The sequence below is a fragment of the Triticum urartu genome, chromosome 2 (genome assembly GCF_003073215.2).
Source record: "Triticum urartu cultivar G1812 chromosome 2, Tu2.1, whole genome shotgun sequence".
In the NCBI taxonomy this organism is placed as follows: Eukaryota; Viridiplantae; Streptophyta; class Magnoliopsida; order Poales; family Poaceae; genus Triticum; species Triticum urartu.
The window spans coordinates 65,247,235-65,269,771 of record NC_053023.1 but is presented as its reverse complement, the minus strand read 5'-3'; the positions used below and the strand labels follow the sequence as shown (position 1 = coordinate 65,269,771).

General features: G+C 43.6%; 1 protein-coding gene across 1 annotated transcript; it reads left to right on the top strand.

Moving 5' to 3' along the window:
- Window positions 1–6,719: 6,719 nt before the first annotated feature.
- On the top strand, window positions 6,720–7,820 carry LOC125541050 (probable pectinesterase 66). Its single transcript, XM_048704541.1, has 2 exons — window positions 6,720–6,928; window positions 7,010–7,820. Exons 1-2 carry the CDS (start codon window positions 6,720–6,722, stop codon window positions 7,818–7,820), a joined length of 1,020 nt encoding a protein of 339 aa, XP_048560498.1.
- The last annotated feature ends 14,717 nt before the right edge of the window (window positions 7,821–22,537 follow it).

Here is a 22,537-nt window from a genome sequence, read left to right as displayed (position 1 = left end):
AACAAGAATCAACTTGCATAGGAAGGTAAAACAAGGATAACTTCAAAACTTTAAGCACATAGAGAGGAAACTTGGTATTATTGCAATTCCTACAATCATATATTCCTCCCTCATAATAATTTTCAGTAGCATCATAAATGAATTCAACAATATAACCATCACCTAAAGCATTCTTTTCATGATCTACAAGCATAGAAAATTTGCTACTCTCCATATAAGCAAAATTCTTCTCAATCGGAATAGTGGGAGCAAACTCAACAGACTAACTATCATGGGATTGAAAATTGAAATCAAGATGACAAGTTTCATTGTTATTATTATTATTTTAAGCATACGTGTCATCACAATAATCATCATAGATAGGAGGCATGCTTTCATCATAGTAAATTTGCTCATCAAAACATGGGGGACAAAAAAATATCATCTTCATCAAACATATCTTCCCCAAGCTTGTGGCTTTGCATATCATTAGCACCATGGATATTCAAAGAATTTGTACTAACAACATTGCAATCATGCTAATCATTCAAATATTTAGTGCCAAACATTTTATATAATTCTTCTTCTAGCTCTTGAGCACAATTATCCTTTCCATCATACTCACGAAAGATATTAAAAAGGTGAAGCGTATGAGACAAAATTAATTCCATTTTTTAATTTTCTTTTATAAACTAAAATAGTGATAAAACAAGAAACTAAAAGACTCGATTGCAAGATTAAAGATATACCTTCAAGCACTCACCTCCCCGGCAACGGCGCCAGAAAAGAGCTTGATGTCTACTACACAACCTTCTTCTTGTAGATGTTGTTGGGCTTCCAAGTGCAGAGGCTTGTAGGACAGTACCAAATTTCCCTCAAGTGGATGACCTAAGGTTTATCAATCCGTAGGAGGCGTAGGATGAAGATGGTCTCTCTCAAGCAACCCTGCAACCAAATAACAAAGAGTCTCTTGTGTCCCCAACACACCCAATACAATGGTAAATTGTATAGGTGCACTAGTTCGGTGAAGAGATGGTGTTACAAGTGGTATATGGATAGTAGATAATGGTTTTTGTAATCTGAAAATATAAAAAGAGCAAGGTAACTAATGATAAAAGTGAGCGTAAACGGTATTGCAATGCGTGGAAACAAGGCCTAGGGTTCATACTTTCGCTAGTGCAAGTTCCCTCAACAATACTAACATAATTGGATCACATAACTATCCCTCAACATGCAACAAAGAGTCACTCCAAAGTCACTAATAGCGGAGAACGAACGAAGATATTATGGTAGGGTACGAAACCACCTCAAAGTTATTCTTTCCAATCAATCCGGTGGGCTATTCCTATAAGTGTCACAAACAGCCCTAGAGTTCGTATTAGAATAACACCTTAAGACACAAATCAACAAAAACCCTAATGTCACCTAGATACTCAAATGTCACCTCAAGTGTCCGTGGGCATGATTATACGATATGCATCACACAATCTCAGATTCATCTATTCAACCAACACAAAGGACCTCAAAGAGTGCCCCAAAGTTTCTACCGGAGAATCACGACGAAAACGTGTGCCAACCCCTATGCATAGGTTCATGGGCAGAACCCGCAAGTTGATCACCAAAACATACATCACGTGAATCACGTGATATCCCATTGTCACCACAGATATCCACGGCAAGACATACATCAAGTGTTCTCAAATCTTTAAAGACTCAATCCAATAAGATTACTTCAAAGGGGAAACTCGATTAATTACAAGAGATTAGAGGGGGAGGAGAAGCATAAGATCCAACTATAATAGCAAAGCTCGCGATACATCAAGATCGTGCCAAATCAAGAACAGGAGAGAGAGAGAGATCAAACACATAGCTACTGGTACATACCCTCAGCCTTGAGGGAGAACTACTCCCTCCTCGTCATGGAGAGCACCGGGATGATGAAGATGGCCACCGGAGAAGGATTCCCCCTCCGGCAGGGTGCCGGAACGGGTCTAAATTGTCTTTCGGTGGCTACGGAGGCTTCTGGTGGCAGAACCCCCTGCCTCGTGACCTCCTCGCAGATCCCCCGACGCGCACTCCAAGTCTTCTGGGCTTCTTTCCTTCCAAAAATGAGTTCCGTGAAGTTTCAGGTCAATTGGACTCCGTTTGATTTTCCTTTTCTTCGAAACCCTAAAACAAGGTAAAAACATAAACTGGCACTGGGCTCTGGGTTAATAGGTTAGTCCCAAAAATGATATAAATGTGTATAATAAAGCCCATAAACACTCAAAATAGTAGATAATATAGCATGGAGCAGTCAAAAATTATAGATATGTTGGAGACGTATCAGTTGCGCTTTATGATCACTGGTGGCAAACTTTGATGCCCAGTGGATGTAATATACCATAAATATTTTATTGTATAGTGTAGGTTTATTCTAAGTTACTATGTTGTAATTTCTTTATTGTATAGAATAGGTTTGTTATTAATTCCTACTAGTTACTGCCATCATTCGCTATGTGAAAAAAATCTGATGTAGTCGACCAGACCGAAACATTCACCTCTAACGGTCCTGGTTTTTTACGGGCCACAATTGGGCCAGCCTGCAACTTTCTTGGGACCGAATGGCCATTGGGGCCTTCACACTTTGCCCCAGGCCCACAACTTACTCCGGCCTATATTCGGCCCAAATTTTAGTTGGGCCTTTTGTGGATCCAACGCTTAGTTTGGCCCATGTAGTGTTTGGACATTAACAGGATGAATATTCTGGTGGCCTGTTACGGCCTAGAAGAAACCATGGGCCTTTAGCAGGCCAAAATTCATGTTGGGCCTCAATTTTCACTAGTCGTCGACGGGCCTTCAGCAGGCTGAAAGGTAGACCGAGCCTTTTTAGGCCTAGTTATATGGCGGGCCATTACCAGGCCGAAACATATTTCGGGCCTGAGTTAGCCCACTGATATCATGGGCCTTTAAGAGGCCGAAAGCTTAGTACATGCATCAATGCGCCGAATTATACGACAGGCCTTTAACAGGCCCAAAGTCACGTTGGGCTGAACTGTTCCCACCTTTATCACGGGCCGTCAGTGAGCCGGGTGTAGCGTCGGACCATATATGGCCCATGGGCAGCATGGGCCATTCCCAGGCCGAAAGACACACCGGGCTGAAATGGGCCCATGTCTACATCGGGCCTCTAATAGGCCGAAAGTCATTGGGCTGTAATTGGGCCCAAATATTCGGCGAACAATTAACGGGCCAAATCTGCCTTCGGGGCGTAAATGGGCCTTATTAAATAGGCCGTTATTGGGCTGGCCCACTAGTACCTGAGTAAGTACTATGGGCCTTTGACTGGGCCGGCCTTTTTAACCTATATAGGCCTTTGTTGAGCCGTGCCACGTGTCGACGTATCATAGGCGCCTTCTGTCCAATGAATGGGTGATATCTGTCCCAACGGTGAGCCAACACGTGTTTCCTCCGGCCAATGACAATTTTACACGTGGAAAATCCTCATTGGTCCGGCCGGTTAACGGGTTATCGGTTCCAAAACCGGACCCGATAGCATAACGGCGACCCGTTACGGTGGATGCCACGTGTCGGTCACCCTTGACGAAAGCACTTCTATGACGCACGATTTATCGTCATGGAAGTTGACACTTCCGTGATGATAATTTTGGTAATGTCATGGAACACTTCTACGACAGCACAGGTATGACTATCTCGATTCTGTCATAAAATTGTCATGGATGTACATGCATGACAGAAAACATGACTTACTGTGACAAACATGTATCATCACGGAAGTGTCTTTTTGTGTAGTGCTTGATGGCTTCAACAACCACCTTGCAACCCGATGCTACAAACCTCCTCTGAATATAGAGATTTTTGTAGGATCTGGCATAGTCTTTAAATTTTAATCTGCAAGCCTCAATTTTAATCTGAATATAGAGATTTTTGTAGGATCTGGCATAGTCTTTAAATTTTTGTAGGATGGCTTCAACAACCACCTTGCAATCTGCAAGCGCAAAAGCTTATCTCACTGCCAAAGTCTCAATTTTTGTAGGATCTTCAATGCCACTGAACACAACTGCCAATGCTGCCAAGAAGGTGCCACTCTGATCACGGCACACGGCGGCAAATGCGCCAAAACACCTGACCCTTGACACCACAACATCAACATTTGTCAGGCCTAGAGAGGTTCCTGTCTTCTTGTTCCCTGCTCACTTGTGTGTGCAAATGGCACAAAAAGTGTGAAAAGTGGGAAAACTGTGTGCCCTCCCTTTTTTGATTTAAGTCAAATTTCTTCAGGTCTGGCATAGTCTTTAAATTTTAATAGACATGTTCATATATTGTTCATATTTTTTGTGAGTCTAAACATAACTTTTTATAGTTTTGGAAAGATAAGATTATTTACAAGACTATGTTAGTTTATAGTTTTTACTAAAAGCGAGAAATAGAAAAAGGAAAAAACAAATCTTTATTGGGCTGGCCTTAGTTGCTTTATCATGCCATGGCCTGTCTGGTGGTATTCTACGACAATTTCTTGATAAAAATCATTACACAAATGGCCCCCCCTGACTCCACATTTGATATGTGTGAGATGGAAATCTAAAAACCTTCACAAATTTAGCCCAATTTATGACAGTGTCTGAGAAAATAACTAAAAATCCATCATAGATTAATATATTTCTTGTAGTGGTCACTATTAGAGGTTGTTTGTTCTTATCTTACAAAGACAATTGATTATATATTTTTAATACTAGGAGGTTTGTTTCCCAATCGGCTCTTGATTGAGTTGTTTAGAGTGAGATGGTGCACTTGAAACCACATAATTTTGGTGACACTCTAGACAAATTTAGAACATGTACATATATTTTAGCATTTCAGATGCTTTTTATAGGCATGTCTTGGTCATCGAGAAGTGCAACGAGTTACTCAAACTTGGTCACGTCACTCGCCATATAAGATGTGCATTCCTCAACTACAAACTTGTCTTACTATTGCTTAATCACGTCAACTTGATCTTATCGCTAGAACTTTCTCGTCTCACTTTAACGAGTTCACACCAAGGGAAGGCTAGTGTTAGTTGATAGCATGGCCATAAATACCAGAGAGCACAGGACTGTGGTGGCTGACAGATAGGAGAAGCTATAGTGGCAAAAGATGGTAAGAATCAAGGCAGAGCATGGAACTATTCACAAAAAAGGGAGAACATGGAACTCAATGCTAGAAGAAAACAAAAGGCATGATGAGATCAGACAAACTAGGAAAAGATGTACCCCATATGGAAAACAAAATCTGCATATATGAAGCAATAATAAGGGATGATAGGACCAGAACATACTAGAGAAAGATGGCCCTCCTGTGAAAAAATGACATGTCCAGGTCTAAGCACCACATTATTTGTGTTGTGTCTCATGTGGGACTGATAAAACACTATCATACAACAGATCTAGTCCCTTCAACCAAAACACATCCTCTCAGTGAAGAACCACAAATGCATCCTGCTGGTAACCATGCATTTTCATTCTTAAAACATGCAATTTCATATTCGCCTCCCACTTCTCATCCTCCTCCTTCCACTTTAGATCCATAGTTACCGTCACCATCATATATATGTTCTCCCGGTGATCACAAACATGCGTTCAACCCCCTTTGTCTCATCATGCTTCGTCACTGCAATTGATGTCATGACAGTAGTACGACACTTGTTGTGTATTAATACCACCTACCTTACACAGTTTGTCATTCTCGATACGTAACAAAAAATGTTCCCCCCCCCCCCCCCTGCCCCAAAGAATGATATATTTTTTGCGACCATCTAAGGTTGGGGTCATTGGAGATCCAATCATTTTATCTCTCCAACAAGCTTTGAGATTGCTCTGGGTTGATCGCAAGACACTGGTTTGCTAGTCACGTATCCCTTGTGCCTCGGTCTTGATTTACAAGTTAGTGATGCCCCACTCCCCTTGTTCCCCAAGATGAAGACAAGTAGCTACACGGTGACAAGTGCGTATGGGCATGAAGACAATGTGCAAGTATGACGGTGAATCCGCCATGTTCACGAGATCGGAAATGGCTCGAGAATGAATGGGCTAGTTAGTAAATCTATTTCTCATATGGTGTCCTTTTTGTAAAATGAAGGGCCTAGCTAGTAAATCTTTATTTATTCGGGGTCCGTATTATAGATGTCCCATAATAACATTTGTTATTCAATCCAGTTGCTGGGTCCTTCAGGACCCATTCCTATGTTGGAAAACCCCAAGCCACCAGATTGAGCTCCTACTACAATGTCATGCTGCACCATGAGGCATTACGAAGACAAGTTATATTATGTATATCTACATTCGGAGGTAGTATGGAAGAAGAAAAAAAATCCATCCAGCAAGTGGTAGCTTGATTTTCTTCGAAATCTTCATTTCTAAATAGAGCTGCTTCAAGATCAATCGAAACCACCCATTTCTCACCATATTGCCACACATTTTCTTAATAAAATACCGCCATGTTTATACTTTGTACAGTAATCAATAGATATATTCCCATATGGTAAAAATAAATTAATACCTTGTACTAAAAAAATTTAATACCTGCCAGCGCAGAAAATTATACAGTAATGTTTCCCTTCATTTTTTTTGCATGGATTTTTCCTTTCATACTACTCATTTAGAGGTAGTACATTAAGGCGTATATAATCACCAGCCAAACGGTGATGGGATCGATTACTGCCCTCCAGATAGCAAAACGACCAAGATAGGTAAGTAGGAACAATGGAGTGCCACCGTACTGTTAGTTCGGTCGTGCTCATGCTCGTGCTCCGGTGGCCGGCGTGGAGCTCTGCGCCGGTGCCGGTGTCGAGGACCATCACCGTGGACAGTGAAGGGGGAGGAGATTTCAGGAGCATTCAGTCGGCGGTGAACCTCGTCCCGGACGGCAACCGCGAGTGGGTCAGGATCCACGTCCGGGCAGGGGGCTACAGGTTCGTCTTGCTACACAGTTCGGTATTGCTTCATGATGTGGTAAGCAAGTATGGTTATGATGGTATACGTGGTGCATGCAGGGAGAAGGTGACCATCCCAAGGGAGAAAGGCTACATCTTCATGGAAGGGGACAGCCCCTGGAACACGGTCGTCTACTTCGACGACAACGCCCACGGCAGCACCGACGATCTGATGCGCCGCGGCGCCGACGCGATGGGGACGTACCAGACCGCCACCTTCAGTGTCTACGCCGACGACTTCGTTGCCAGGGACATCGCCTTCACCAACACGCACAACGGCGTCAACAAAAGCAACGCCACCCAGGCGCTGGCCGCGCTGGTCGACGGTGACCGGATCGCCTTCCACCGTTGCGCATTCAACGGCTTTCAGGACACGCTCTGCGACAACACCGGCCGGCACTACTTCCGTGAATGCTTCATCAAGGGCGGCGTCGACTTCATCTTCGGCTACGCTCGGTCCATCTACGACGGCTGCACCGTCGTGTCCAACATACCCTTGCGGTCCGGCCGCCATGCCGGGTGGGTGACAGCGCACGCCAGGCTCCACGCCGGTGACCCCGGCGGTTTTGTGTTCAAGGGCGAGGAGCTCCGAGGCACCGGGCGCCAGTACCTCGGACGCGCGTGGAACAAATACGCCACGGTCGTCTACTACCACGTGAACATGTCCAACATCGTCGTCCCGCAGGGGTGGACTCCCTGGTACGCCGGCAACGATACTAACGATGTCCTGTTCGCAGAGGTTGGGTGCACCGGCCCCGGGTCAGACATGGCCGGGAGAGTGTCATGGGAGAAGCATCTCAGCGAGGCAGAGGTGAAGAAGTTCGTGGACATGAGCTTCATCGACGACGGTTGGCTAAGCAAGCAGCCATAGCCGGGGATCGATCGGATCACGAGCATAGGAAATAGCAGGATGAATTGGGAGCTTACACTCATTTCACCTTGCGCACGGTCTAGAGAGGAAGGGGCCGGGCCTTCTTTTTGTTTTCACAGGAAAAGGACTTTATTTCTCAAACAATAGAAAGGTCATTCACAGTAAGGTGAGAAGTAAAATCCGGGATTGAACAATCCCCAACGTTAGAACATCTACTACTATCACCCGCAAAAAAAAAAAAATCTACTACTATGGAAAAAATTTGCAATGCTATCCGCTACTCCATTACCTTCACGAGAAAATTTTATAATTTTATAACTTCAAACACGGACAAGTTGAGCACCAGTTCTTTGCATTCCAAAAGCACAGCCACTTTTCGCTACAAAATACTCTTCCTGATTTAGTGGATCGGCAGCAACCAAACTATTAGATTCGATGATTAGTGAGCTGCACCCAATCTTCGCTGCCATGTAGTAGCCATTGTGAATAGCCATTATTTCCGCGATATCCACAGAAGGGACATGCGGTATAAAGCATGAGGCTGCCATGACAAACTCGCCATGGTCATTGCGAGCTACTGAACCTGTACCTCCCGTCATATTTTCCACACAAAAGGATGCATCCACACAAAAGGGTGCATCCACATTGAATTTAACTATTCCTCTCTTTGGTAGTGGCCACATGTGATCACGTGTCATCACTGGTCGGTTATGAGTTGCAGCACGGACAAAGTTTGTTGCTAGAACTTTGATGGACAATGCCATTCAATCTGGTTGACGGATTGTTTTGCCTTTGACAAATTGTCATCGCTACCAACAGATAAACCAGCTACCAACTGCAATAAGTTCGGCCATTGGTAGCTCACTTATATAGTTTTGTCGAATCATAAGAGCGTCCAATTTGACTGAACCCCAGCGGTCTTCTACCACTGCTTTTTGGATCTCTTCTTTCAGACCAAGTTCAACCCAAACCTCCAATGCTCGACTGCAGGTAAATAGGCAATGTTGGATATCTTCAAACCCTATGTGCCAGATCAGGAATTGACACGACACAGGAACGTGCCTTCCAACTAAGGTACCAAAGCATTGCAGCACTCCCCTCGGAACTTATCATATAAAGTGTTTTACTTTTCCCGGAACGCGGAAAGCCCAAACATACTTCCAACTGTCATGTACTTGGCTTCCCTTCCCATTGGTTCGGTTCCAATGATGCTCAAATTGATGTTCAAATTCCAAATGATATGCCACCCTTACCGAGATGTGCCTAAACGATTGTAATGCCATGCTATGAAGTCTTCGACCACTTCCACTCGCAATGGAAATTGGAGGATTCTATGGACATCTACAGGAAGGAAAATGGACCGCAACATGCCCTGATCCCATTGCCAGTGTGCGGATCAACCAGCTCTTCAACTTTTCTTAACATCGTGGTTCCCTTTTGTGTAATGACTTTCCGAGATCCATTCAATGGAACCCGCACTACCGGACTAACACACTATGCCGACGGCTGTCGGCCGTCGGCTTAGGCCCATCGCCTCGGCCTAGGTCTATGCCGACGACCACCGTCGGCATATCCCCGTCGACGTAGATAATGTCAGCGTACTTGTGTCAGACCGTCGGCATAGGCGTATATGCCGACGGCGTCCGTACGGCCATCGGCATACAAACACCATCGGCGCAGATTTTCACCAGACGGCGCCGTCAAACACGCGGGCCAACCACGGGCTGCCGCATGCCACTGGCCGTCGGCATAGATCAAATCTATGACAATGGCCAGGCCATCGGCATACCAGTGACACACGGCAGTCGCTGGGCGCTCCTGGCAGCAGGGTATGCCGACAGCCTGGTCGTCGGCATACCAGTGCCATGTGGCAGCTCCTGGTTTCTCCTGGCCAAGGCTATGCCGACGGCGAGGCCGTCAGCGTAGTTCTGTTCTGTTTTTTTATTTCTCTGTTTTCTCTCTTTTCATTCAATTTGACAGCATTCAAAGACACAAAATATGACAGTATCCATATATACACAGAAATATGACAGATCATCATCAAGTTCATCATCTAAAGATACTCAAGATCATCATAATCATCTAAAGTACTCAAGTTCATCATCTAAAGATCATCATCATCGAAACTTCATGAACATAAGTATTGCAAGACATGGAACATCATCATCTAAAGAAACTAAGAAGTAGGAACATGAAAAATATGGTACGACGGCCACAGGCACGGGTATCATAATCGACATCAAGCAAGACAACCACCGCCAAGACCGCCACCTCCTTGCCAGATCATAGTGACTAGAGTCGAGCCGCCGGTCCCCTACATGTTTGAGAAGAGATTGTAATGGTAAATATGATATAATAGTGTTGAATGAAGAGATTGTAAGGGAAAAATGTACAAATCGGAGTCTCACTGCCTAGTGCCACCCATTCATCAAACGTGGGCACGTGTGGGGGTTCTCCAGCAGGTGGTGGTGGGGGTCCCATTTGTGGTGGATCCGTGTGGTTAGTCCAAGACGCCAACATTGCCTGGATGTTAGTTAAACAAGCAAACTAGAAGGTCAGAAGGAATGAAAGTGCAAATTTTAGCTTGGTTTCAAGAGGACAAAACTAACCGCCGTCATTTAACAGTTGTAATCATCGTTTGACTTCACTCGTTGCAAGTACTCCCGCACCTCAGGATTCCTATGCTCGACAAAGGCCTTATATGCCTACAAAATTTAGGTTGTTTCTAAGTGGGCAATGCTGAAAATAAACTGAGAAAGTTAGAGAGAAAGAAGATAAGGGGGAAGTACTTACAACATGCTGGCGGGCTAAGGGAGGCTGCGAGTGCCCCGTACTCTCTAACGGGCTTGGGTTGGTAGCCCGAAGCAGTGTGTACGAGACCGAAGGAGTGATCAAGCCATCGAAACAAAGGTGCCGGCCAAGGGACATCGACTGGATGGCCACCACCGCTGTGTCGTCGATCTAAGACTGAATGACGTCGGGAGCATCCGAACCAGGTGGATACAACCTCTGAAACTGCTGAGTGTAAGACTCCAGGTGCTCCTCGGTCTTGCCATAGTACTGGAACTCACCGGTATTGCGATCACTCCGCTCATGGGCCATCTTCCACGACTCCATGTCTGAGAGCGGCCTCTTCAACTTGTGCTCTTGCAACGTCAAACAAAAGTTAGCCATACATAAGAACATGACGGTAAAAATAAGAACAAAAATGCATCATGCATATAGATATACCTTCATGGCCTTGAAGCCCCACTGGTTCCTGTTTCCTTGGCCGTGTGTCCCATCCTTTCCACGGTTAGCCCGGGCCTTGCTGCTCTTGGCAGCAAACTCTTTATCGTCGCCGAGCCACCTATCCACTAAACTCTCCCATCCGTCATCCTTTCCATAGCACTAACGAGGAATAACCTAAATAATGGAAGCATGACATGTGAGCACGAAACAATTAAATTGACTTCTTATATGTTGGAATGAAAAGTTAGTAATAGTTACCCTCACGAATTGCTCCCTGTTCAAGGCAAGTCGTTGCTTCTGTGCTTTAGTTTTGCTCATCTTTTAATGAAGGTAGGTGTGGTAGTAGTGCGAGACGGCAACCTAGCGCACCTCGTACTGCAACTGACGAGCTTTCTTCTTCATAGCCGCCGGCAAGATCACACCGGCTCTGGCCATGTGCTCGTCAAGAACTCTATAGAGTTGTTGCAATCATGCATAAAAGCAGAAGCAAACAAGGCTTGAGTTGAGTGATTCAATGATAAACTATGAACAAAACTGCAGACAAGTGATTCAGAAGAGAACTTACCCAAAATTTGATGATCACGACCTTAGCGACCGTCCCGTACTCTGTGTGGCTGGAAGCCTCGTAGTGGGCTCATCTCATGGCCAAAACCTGCAGCTCCGGGTCCCTATCTGGCCACGGGTAGAATAGGCCGGCCAAAACTCCTTCAACAAAATAGTGATAAGTCGTTCGATTTACTACCCTTTCCGTGAAGGATCCAGTTCCTGCAAAAGAATCAAAGAATTGGCATGTGTACAATAAAAAATGTTGTCATGTGTTGAAAATATGATTGAGAGGCACTTACTCTATCCCCGCAGGTTCAATGAGCCACTTGTGTGCCTTGATAGAAGGTGGTGTAGGTACTCTGGCAATACCACGCAGCCACCCCTTCGGAGCTGTTCGGGAACATAGTAATTTCAAAAAAATAAATCCTACGCACACGCAAGATCATGGTGATGCATAGCAACGAGAGGGGAGAGTGTTGTCCACGTACCCTCGTAGACCGAAAGCGGAAGCGTTAGCACAACGCGGTTGATGTAGTCGTACGTCTTCACGATCCAACCGATCAAATACCGAACGTATGACACCTCCGAGTTCAGCACACGTTCAGACCGATGACGTCCCTCGAACTCCGATCCAGCCGAGTGTTGAGGGAGAGTTTCATCAGCACGACGGCATGGTGACGATGTTGATGTTCTACCGACGCAGGGCTTCGCCTAAGCACCGCTACAGTATTATCGAGGTGGACTATGGTGGAGGGGGGCACAGCACATGGCTAAGAGATCAATGATCAATTGTTGTGTCTATGGGGTGCCCCCCTGCCCCCGTATATAAAGGAGCAAGGGGGGTGCGGCCATCCATAGGAGGAGGCGCGCCGGAGGAGTCCTACTCCCACCGGGAGTAGGACTCCCCTCCTTTTTCCTAGTTGGATTAGGACTTAAACTTTAAGAAACGTGTAGCGACCAGACCTCAAACAGTCTGATCTCTGTGCTCCGGTGTCATCCCTGGATCAGTAATGCTGACACCACACAGTACTCGGAGGATTTATAACAGAGTAGCAATCACACACTTATTACACCGTGTGTCTCAAAAGAGAACTTATTACAATAAGTATGGCTTAAGGCCATCTAATAACGATAACAGCGGAAGGGTTGGAAGATAAGTGAGTCCATCAACTCCAACGGCGTCACTGAGTATAGAACCACGACCTAAAAACTCCTTAATCGTCGTCTGAAAAGTCTGCAACATTAACGTTGCAGCCCGAAACGGGTCAGCACATTGAATATGCTGGCAAGGTAACACACAGAGAGTAATGGAATGAAACAGCTATACTATATGCATATTTGGCTGGTGGAAAGCTCTATGGTTACAGTTTTACGTAAAGCCAATTTTTCCCTACTTCAAAGGAATAAAATTTAATTACTATCAGGGTGGTTGTTAAACATTGAGAATGGTTGATAGCATTCTCAATCCCAATTAAGCATCATCATTAAACATAACCCAACAAAATTAATTTAGAGTAACATGTTGAGATTCACATGAAAATCCAAGTACTAGATACTCAAGATGTCCATAACCGGGGACACGGCTAACCATGATTAGTTTATTACACTCTGCAGAGGTTTGCGCACTTTTCCCCACAAGACTCGATCGCCTCCGTTTGGTTTCTCGCACTACATGGTGTTTGAGGAAGACGGATGACCGAGACATAGTCTTTCAGAAGCGCTAGCACCTTACGATCGGGTAGACCGTACCACCTACATCCCCTACATCTGCTAGTCTACCACTGTAAGAGTTCGCACGACTTAGTCAACTATGCTAGAGCCCATAATAGCTTGTGGCTGCACACGGAAGTTTCTAGTATGAATAGTCTCATGATCCCTTTGAGCCTGGGTGGCGGTCCAAAAGAAAACAGGCAAGTCCTGGAATACCCAGGTGCCTCAATCCACCCAGATGTGTGTTTAAGTTGCCACCTTAGATAAACCATTAATTAACACTCACATCTGTCATGGATATCACTCACCCAATCCACGTCTACTAGCATAGCATGGCATAACATAAGCAACGTAGAAGTAACTCCCAAAGGTTTGATAATAAACAGGTAATAGGTACTACCTCATCTACTTTCCATCCCACAATTTAATTCGATCCTAATCATGCAATGTGTGAGGATTGATCTAATGCAATAAAACTGGGTAGTAGAAAAGGTATGATCAAAGTGTTACTTGCCTTGCTGATGATCCGCGAAACCTAACGATTCGAAGTAATAGGCGGCGCACTCCGGGTATTCTATCGCAGACAAACAAACAATCATATAATAAGTACTCATCTAATGCACAGGTAAAACTCAAATAAGAGATCTAACTAGAAGGTTCAACTTAAGAACTCCGGTTGGCAAAAAGAATCAAATCGAACGAAGCAAGGAAAGTCAAACGGCGAAAGAAAACAACTTCATTCTAGTAATCTAGATCTAGGGCAAATTTTACAGTAGCAAAATCTTATTTAAGTTGGTTAAACGGATAGAGGGTTTCGAGACGAAACTCTAGGCGCTTGAATCGCCTGATTCGAATAAACGAGCGAAAAGTTAAACTAAAACGAAAATCAGATCAGGAATCGCGATCAGAAAAATCGCGGATTTAATCCGAGAAAAAGAAAAATGATGAACGCCGAATTTTTTTTCTCTTTTTTTTCGGCACGGAAAACGAGGCGCGACGAACCTCGGGCGACGGGATCGTCGGCGGCGGCGACGGCGGCTCCGGCGGCGCGCGTGGATCGAGGTGGGGCTAATGGGCTGGGGCGGCTCGGGGCGGCGCTATTTAAAGGCTGCCCCCGGGCGGTGTCCCGCTCGGTTACGGCCCGAAGTCAGTTCGTTTTTTATTTTAATTATTCCGCTCGGAAGAAAAATAAAAAAAATACTAAACGGACTCCAAAAGTTCCGACATAAATTTTCACGGGCTTCTAAAATCAAGCCGCACAAGGTGAACATTTATTTGGGACCTAAATGTAATTTTGAAAAATGCACTTTTTTCCTAAATTCAAATAAAACACCGAAAAACTCCGAAATAAAATCTTATTTGATTTTATTATTAAATCCTCAATATTTCTTTATTTTGGGAAAGTCATTTTATTCCCTCTCTCATATTTTTGTAATAGAAATAATTGATGATAAAATAAATAAAATCAAATGATCCTATTCTCAAAATTTGAGAAAACTCAAATATGAAAATAACGAAATTCCCAACTCTCTACGTGGGTCAATGAGTCACGTAGAATTTCTAGGATCAACCAAAAAGCAAAATAAAATATGATATGCATTGATGATCTAATGTATAACATTCCAAATTGAAAATTTGCGATGTTACAAAACGACATCTTAGGTTTCTTGCCAAACCATAGTTCATACGGTGTCGTCTCAACGGATTTAGATGGTGCCCTATTTAATGTGAATGTAGCTGTCTCTAATGCATAACCCCAAAACGATAATGGTAATCGTTAAGAGATATCATAGATCGCACCATATCTAATAAAGTACGGCTACGACATTCGTACACACCATTACACTGTGGTGTTCCAGGTGGCGTGAGTAGTGAAACTATTTCACATTGTTTTAACTGAAGCCCAAACACGTAACTCAAATATTTTACTTCTGCGATCATATCGTAGAAACTTTTATTTTTGTTACGATGATTCTCCACTTCACTCTGAAATTCTTTGAACATTTCAAATGTTTCAGACTTGTGTTTCATCAAGTAGATATAATCATATCTGCTTAAATCCTCTATGAAGATCAGAAAATAATGATACCTGCCGCGAGCCTCAATATTCATCGGACCACATACATCAGTATGTATGATTTCCAACGAATCTGTTGCTCGCTCCATTGTTCCGGAGAACAGAGTCTTAGTCATCTTGCCCATGAAGCATGGTTCGCAAGCATCAACTAATTCATAATCAAGTGATTCCAAAAGCCCATCAGCATGGATTTTCTTCATGCGCTTTACACCAATTTGACCTTAACGGCAGTGCCACAAATAAGTTGCACTATCATTATTAACTTTGCATCTTTTGGCTTCAATATTATAAAATGTGTATCACCACGATTGAGATCCAAAAAACCATTTTCATTGGGTGTATGACCATAGAATGTTTTATTCATGTAAACAGAACAACCATTATTCTTTAACTTACATGAATAACCGTATTGCAATAAACATGATCCAATCATATTCATGCTCAACGCAAACACTAAATAACATTTATTTTAGGTTTAACACTAATCCCGAAAGTATAGGGAGTGTGCGATGATGATCATATCAATCTTGGAACCATTTCCAATACACATCGCCACTTCACCCTTAACTAGTCTATGCTCATTCTGCAACTCCCGTTTCGAGTTACTATTCTTAGCAACTGAACTAGTATCAAATACTGAGGGGTTGCTATAAACACTAGTAAAGTACACATCAATAACATGTATATCAAATATACCTATGTTCACTTTGCCGTCCTTCTTATCCGCCAATTACTTGGGGTAGTTCTACTTCCAGTGACCAGTCCCTTTGCAGTAGAAGCACTCAGTTTCAGGCTTAGGTCCAGACTTGGGTTTTTTCACTTGAGCAGCAACTTGCTTGCCGTTCTTTTTGAAGTTCCCCTTTCTTCCCTTTGTCCCTTTACTTGAAACTAGTGGTTTTGTTTACCATCAACACTTGATGATTTTCTTGATTTCTACCTTCGTCGATTTCAGCATCACGAAGAGCTTGGGAATCGTTTCCGTTATCCCTTGCATATTATAGTTCATCATGAAGTTCTACTAACTTGGTGATGGTGACTAGAGAATTCTGTCAATAACTATTTTATCTGGAAGATTAACTCCCACTTGATTCAAGCGATTGTAGTACCCAGACAATCTGAGCACATGCTCACTGCTTGAGCTATTCTCCTCCATCTTTTAGCTATAGAACTTGTTGGAGACTTCATATCTCTCAACTCGGGTATTTGCTTGAAATATTAACTTCAACTCCTGGAACATCTCATATGGTCCATGACGTTCAAAACGTCTTTGAAGTCCCGATTCTAAGCCGTTTAAGCATGGTGCACTAAACTATCAAGTAGTCATCATATTGAGCTAGCCACACGTTCATAACATCCGCATCTCCTCCTGCAATAGGTTTGTCACCTAGCGGTGCATCAATGACATAATTCTTCTGTGCAGCAATGAGGATGAACCTCAGATCACGGATCCAATCCGCATCATTGCTACTAACATCTTTCAACTTAGTTTTCTCTAGGAACATATCAAAAAATAAAACATGGGAGCTAAACGCGAGCTATTGATCTACAACATAGATATGCTAATACTACCAGGACTAAGTTTATGATAAATTTAAGTTCAATTAATCATATTACTTAAGAACTCCCACTTAGAAAGACATCCCTCTAATCTTCTAAGTGATCACGTGATCCAAATCAACTAAACCATAACCAATCACCACGTGAAATGGAGTAGTTTTCAATGGTGAACATCACTATGTTGATCATATCTACTATATGATTCACGCTCGACCTTTCGGTCTCAGTGTTCTGAGGCCATATCTGCATATGCTAGGCTCGTCAAGTTTAACCTGAGTATTCTACGTGTGCAAAATTGGCTTGCACCCATTGTAGATGGACGTAGAGCTTATCACACCCGATCATCACGTGGTGTATGGGCACGACGAACTTTGGCAACGGTGCATACTCAGGGAGAACACTTTTATCTTGAAATTTAGTGAGAGATCATCTTATAATTCTACCGTCAATCAAAGCAAGATAAGACGCATAAAAGATAAACATCACATGCAATCAATATAAGTGATAGATATGGCCATCATCATCATCTTGTGCTTGTGATCTCCATCTCCGTAGCACCATCATGATCACCATCGTCACTGGCGCGACACCTTAATCTCCATCGTAGCATCGTTGTCGTCTCGCCAATCTTATGCTTCTACTACTATCACTACCGCTTAGTGATAAAGTGAAGCATTACAGGGCGATTGCATTGCATACAATAAAGCGACAACCATATGGCTCCTGCCACTTGCCGATAACTCGGTTACAAAACATGATCATCTCATACAATAAAATTTAGCATCATGTCTTGACCATATCACATCACAACATGCCCTGCAAAAACAAGTTAGACGTCCTCTACTTTGTTGTTGCAAGTTTTACGTGGCTGCTACGGGCTTAGCAAGAACCGTTCTTACCCACGCATCAAAAACCACAACGATAGTTTGTCAAGTTGGTGATGTTTTAACCTTCGAAAGGACCGGGTGTAGCCACACTCGGTTCAACTAAATTTGGAGAAACTGACACTCGCTAGTCACATGTGTGCATATCACGGCGGTAAAACCAGTCTCGCGTAAGCGTACGCATAATGTCGGTCCGGGCTGCTTCATCCAACAATACCGCCGAACCAAAGTGTGACATGCTGGTAAGCAGTATGATTTATATCGCCCACAACTCACTTGTGTTCTACTCGTGCATATTACATCAATGCATCAAACCTGGCTCGGATGCCACTGTTGGGGAACATAGTAATTTCAAAAAATTTCCTACGCACACGCAAGATCAAGGTGAGGCATAGCAATGAGAGCGGAGAGTGTTGTCCATGTACCCTCGTAGACCGAAAGCAGAAGCGTTAGCACAACGCGGTTGACGTAGTCGTATGTCTTCATGATCCAACCGATCAAATACCGAACGTATGGCACCTCCAAGTTCAGCACACGTTTAGCCCGATGACGTCCCTCGAACTCCAATCCAGCCGAGTGTTGAGGGAGAGTTTCGTCAGCACGACGGTGTGGTGACGATGTTTATGTTCTACCGACGCAGGGCTTCGCCTAAGCACCGCTACAGTATTATCGAGGTGGACTATGGTGGAGGGGGGCACCGCACACAGCTAAGAGATCAATGATCAATTGTTGTGTCTATGGGGTGCCCCTGCCCCCGTATATAAAGTAGGGAGGGGGTGCGGTCGGCCATAGGAGGAGGCACGCCGGAGGAGTCCTACTCCCACCGGGAGTAGGACTCCCCTCCTTTTTCCTAGTTGGATTAGGACTTGGGGGGGGGGAAGGAGGAGAGAGGGGAAAGGAAAGGGGGGCGCCGCCCCCCTCCTTGTCCAATTCGGACTTGGGGGGGGGGGGGGGGCGCGCGGCTGCCCCTTGGCCGCCTCTCCTCTTCCTCCACTTGGGCCTATAAGTCCCAATAGCCTCCGGGAGGTTCCAGTAACCCCTCCGATACTCCGGTAAAATCACTATTTCACCCGGAACACTTCTGATATCCAAACATAGGCTTCCAATATATCAATCTTCATGTATCGACCATTTCGAGACTCCTCGTCATGTCCGTGATCACATCTAGGACTCTGAACAACCTTCGATACATCAAAACACATAAACTCATAATAAAACTGTCATCATAACGTTAAGCGTGCGGACCCTATGGGTTCGAGAACTATGTAGACATGACCGAGACACGTCTCCGGTCAATAACCAATAGCGGAACCTGGATGCTCATATTGGCTCCTACATATTCTACGAAGATCTTTATCGGTCAGACCGCATAACAACATACGTTGTTCCCTTTGTCATCGGTATGTTACTTGCCCGAGATTCGATCGTCGGTATCTCAACACCTAGTTCAGTCTCATTACGGCAAGTCTCTTTACTCGTTCCGTAATACATCATCCTGCAAATAACTCATTAGTTGCAATGCTTGCAAGGCTTAAGTGATGTGCATTACCGAGAGGGCCCAGAGATACCTCTCCGACAATCGGAGTGACAAATCCTAAACCCTAATACGCCAACCCAACAAGTACCTTTGGAGACACCTCTAGAGCACCTTTATAATCACCCAGTTACGTTGTGACGTTTGGTAGGACACAAAGTGCTCCTCCGGTAAACGGCAGTTGCATAATCTCATAGTCATGGGAACATGTATAAGTCATGAAGAAAGCAATAACAACATACTAAATGATCGTGTGCTAAGATAAAGGAATGGCTCATGTCAATCACATCATTCTCCTAATGATTTGATCATGTTAATCAAATGACAACTCATGTCTATGGCTAGGAAACTTAACCATCTTTGATTCAACGAGCTAGTCAAGTAGAGGCATACTAGTGACACTCTGTTTGTCTATGTATTCACACATCTATTATGTTTCCGGTTAATACAATTCTAGCATGAATAATAAACATTTATCATGATATAAGGAAATAAATAATAACTTTATTATTGCCTCTAGGGCATATTTCCTTCAGGAGCACCCGACGGCAAGTCGCCCTCCTCCTCCTCACCCTCCTCACACTCCTCCTCCTCGCCCTTCTCCTCCTCACTATCAGGAACATACTCCTCCTCCTCAGACTAAGAAGGTGCCTTAGTATTTCGGACACGGCATGAAGTTTTTTGACCCGGGTGCCTCTCTGCTACCTCTTGAGCACTTGTGTTGGTTTTCCCTTGAAGAGGAAAGGGTGGTGCAGCAAAGTAGCATAAGTACTTCCCTCCATTTTTGAGAACCAAGGTATCAATCCAGTAGAAGGCTACGCGCGAGCCCCTCGCACCTACAAAAAATAAATAAATCCTCGCAACCAACGCGATAAGGGGTTGTCAATCCCAACAAGGTCACATACGAGAGTGAGATCTGATAGATATGATAAGATAATATTTTTGGTATTTTTATGATGAAGATGCAAATAAAATAAAAGCAATGAAAATAACTAAGTATTGGAAGATTTAATATGATGAAGATAGACCCGGGGGCCATAGGTTTCACTAGTGGCTTCTCTCAAGAGCATAGGTATTTTACGGTGGGTGAACGAATTACTGTTGGTTAATTGACAGAATTGAGCATAGTTATGAGAATATCTAGGTATGATCATGTATATAGGCATCACGTCCAAGACAAGTAGACCGACTCCTTCCTGCATCTACTACTATGACTCCACACATCGACCGCTATCCAGCATGCATCTAGAGTATTAAGTTCATAAGAACAAAGTAACACCTTAAGCAAGATGACATGATGTAGAGGGATAAATTCATGCAATATGATAAAAACCCCATCTTGTTATCCTCGAAGGCAACAATACAATACGTGCCTTGCTGCCCCTACTGTCACTGGGAAAGGACACCGCAAGATTGAACCCAAAGCTAAGCACTTCTCCCATTGCAAGAAACGTCAATCTAGTAGGCCAAACCAAACTGATAATATGAAGAGACTTGGAAAGATAACCAATCATACATAAAAGAATTCCGAGAAGATTCAAATATTGTTCATAGATAAACTTGATCATGAACCCACAATTCATCGGTCTCAACAAACACACCGCAAAAGAAGATTACATCGAATAGATCTCCACAAGAGAGGGGGAGAACTTTGTATTGAGATCCAAAAAGAGAGAAGAAGCCATCTAGCTAATAACTATGGACCCAAAGGTCTGTGGTAAACTACTCACACTTCATCGGAGAGGCTATGGTGTTGATGTAGAAGCCCTCCGTGATTGATGCCCCCTCCGACGGAGCTCCCGAACAGGCCCCAAGATGCGATCTCGTGGATACAGAAAGTTATGGCAGTGGAATTAGGGTCTTGGCTCTGTATCTGATCGTTTGGGGGTACGTAGGTATATATAGGAGGAAGAAGTACGTCGGTGGAGCAACAGGGGGCCCACGACGGTGGAGGGTGCGCCTGGGGGGGGGGTAGGCGCGCTTCCTACCTCGTGGCCTCCCTATTGGTTGCTTGACGTAGGGTCCAAGTCTCGTGGATCATGTTCGGTGAGAAAATCACGTTCCCAAAGGTTTTATTCCATTTGGACTCCGTTTGATATTCCTTTTCTTCGAAACCCTAAAATATGCAAAAAAACAGCAATTCTGGGTTGGGCCTCCGGTTAATAGGTTAGTCCCAAAATAATATAAAAGTGTATAATAAAGCCCAATAATGTCCAAAACAGTAGATAATATAGCATGGAGCAATCAAAAGTAATAGATACGTTGGAGACGTATCAAGCATCCCCAAGCTTAATTCCTGCTCGTCCTCGAGTAGGTAAATGATAAAATAGAATTTTTGATGTGGAATGCTACTTTGCATAATTTCAATGTAATTCTTCTTAATTGTGGCATGAATATTCAGATACGATAGATTCAAGATAAAAGTTTAATATTGACATAGAAATAATAATACTTTAGGAATACTAACTAAGCAATTATGTATCTTCAAAATAACATGGCCAAAGAAAGTTATCCCTACAAAATCATATAGTCTGGCTATGCGCTATCTTCACCACACAAAGTATTTAAATCATGCACAACCCCGATGACAAGCCAAGCAATTGTTTCATACTTTTGACATTCTTAAAACTTTTTCAATCTTCACGAAATACATGAGCGTGAGCCATGGACATAGCACTTTAGGTGGAATAGAATGGTGGTTGTGGAGGAGACAAAAAAGAGAAGATAGTCTCACATGAACTAGGCATATCAATGGGCTATGGAGATGGCCATCAATAGATATCAATGTGAGTGAGTAGGGATTGCCATACAACGGATACACTAGAGCTATAAGTATATGAATGCTCAAAAAGAAACTAAATGGGTGTGCATCTAACTTGCTTGCTCACGAAGACCTAGGGCATTTTGAGGAAGCCCATCATTGAAATATACAAGCCAAGTTCTATAATGAAAATTTCCCACTAGTATATGAAAGTGATAACAAAGGAGATTCTCTACTATGAAGATCATGGTGCTACTTTGAAGCACAAGTGTGGTAAAAGGATAGTAGCATTGTCCCTTCTCTCTTTTTCTCTCTTTTTTTATTTGGGCCTTTTCTCTTTTTTTATGGCCTCTTTCTTCTTCTTTTTTTATTTTTCGTCCGGAGTCTCATCCCGACTTGTGGGGGAATCATAGTCTC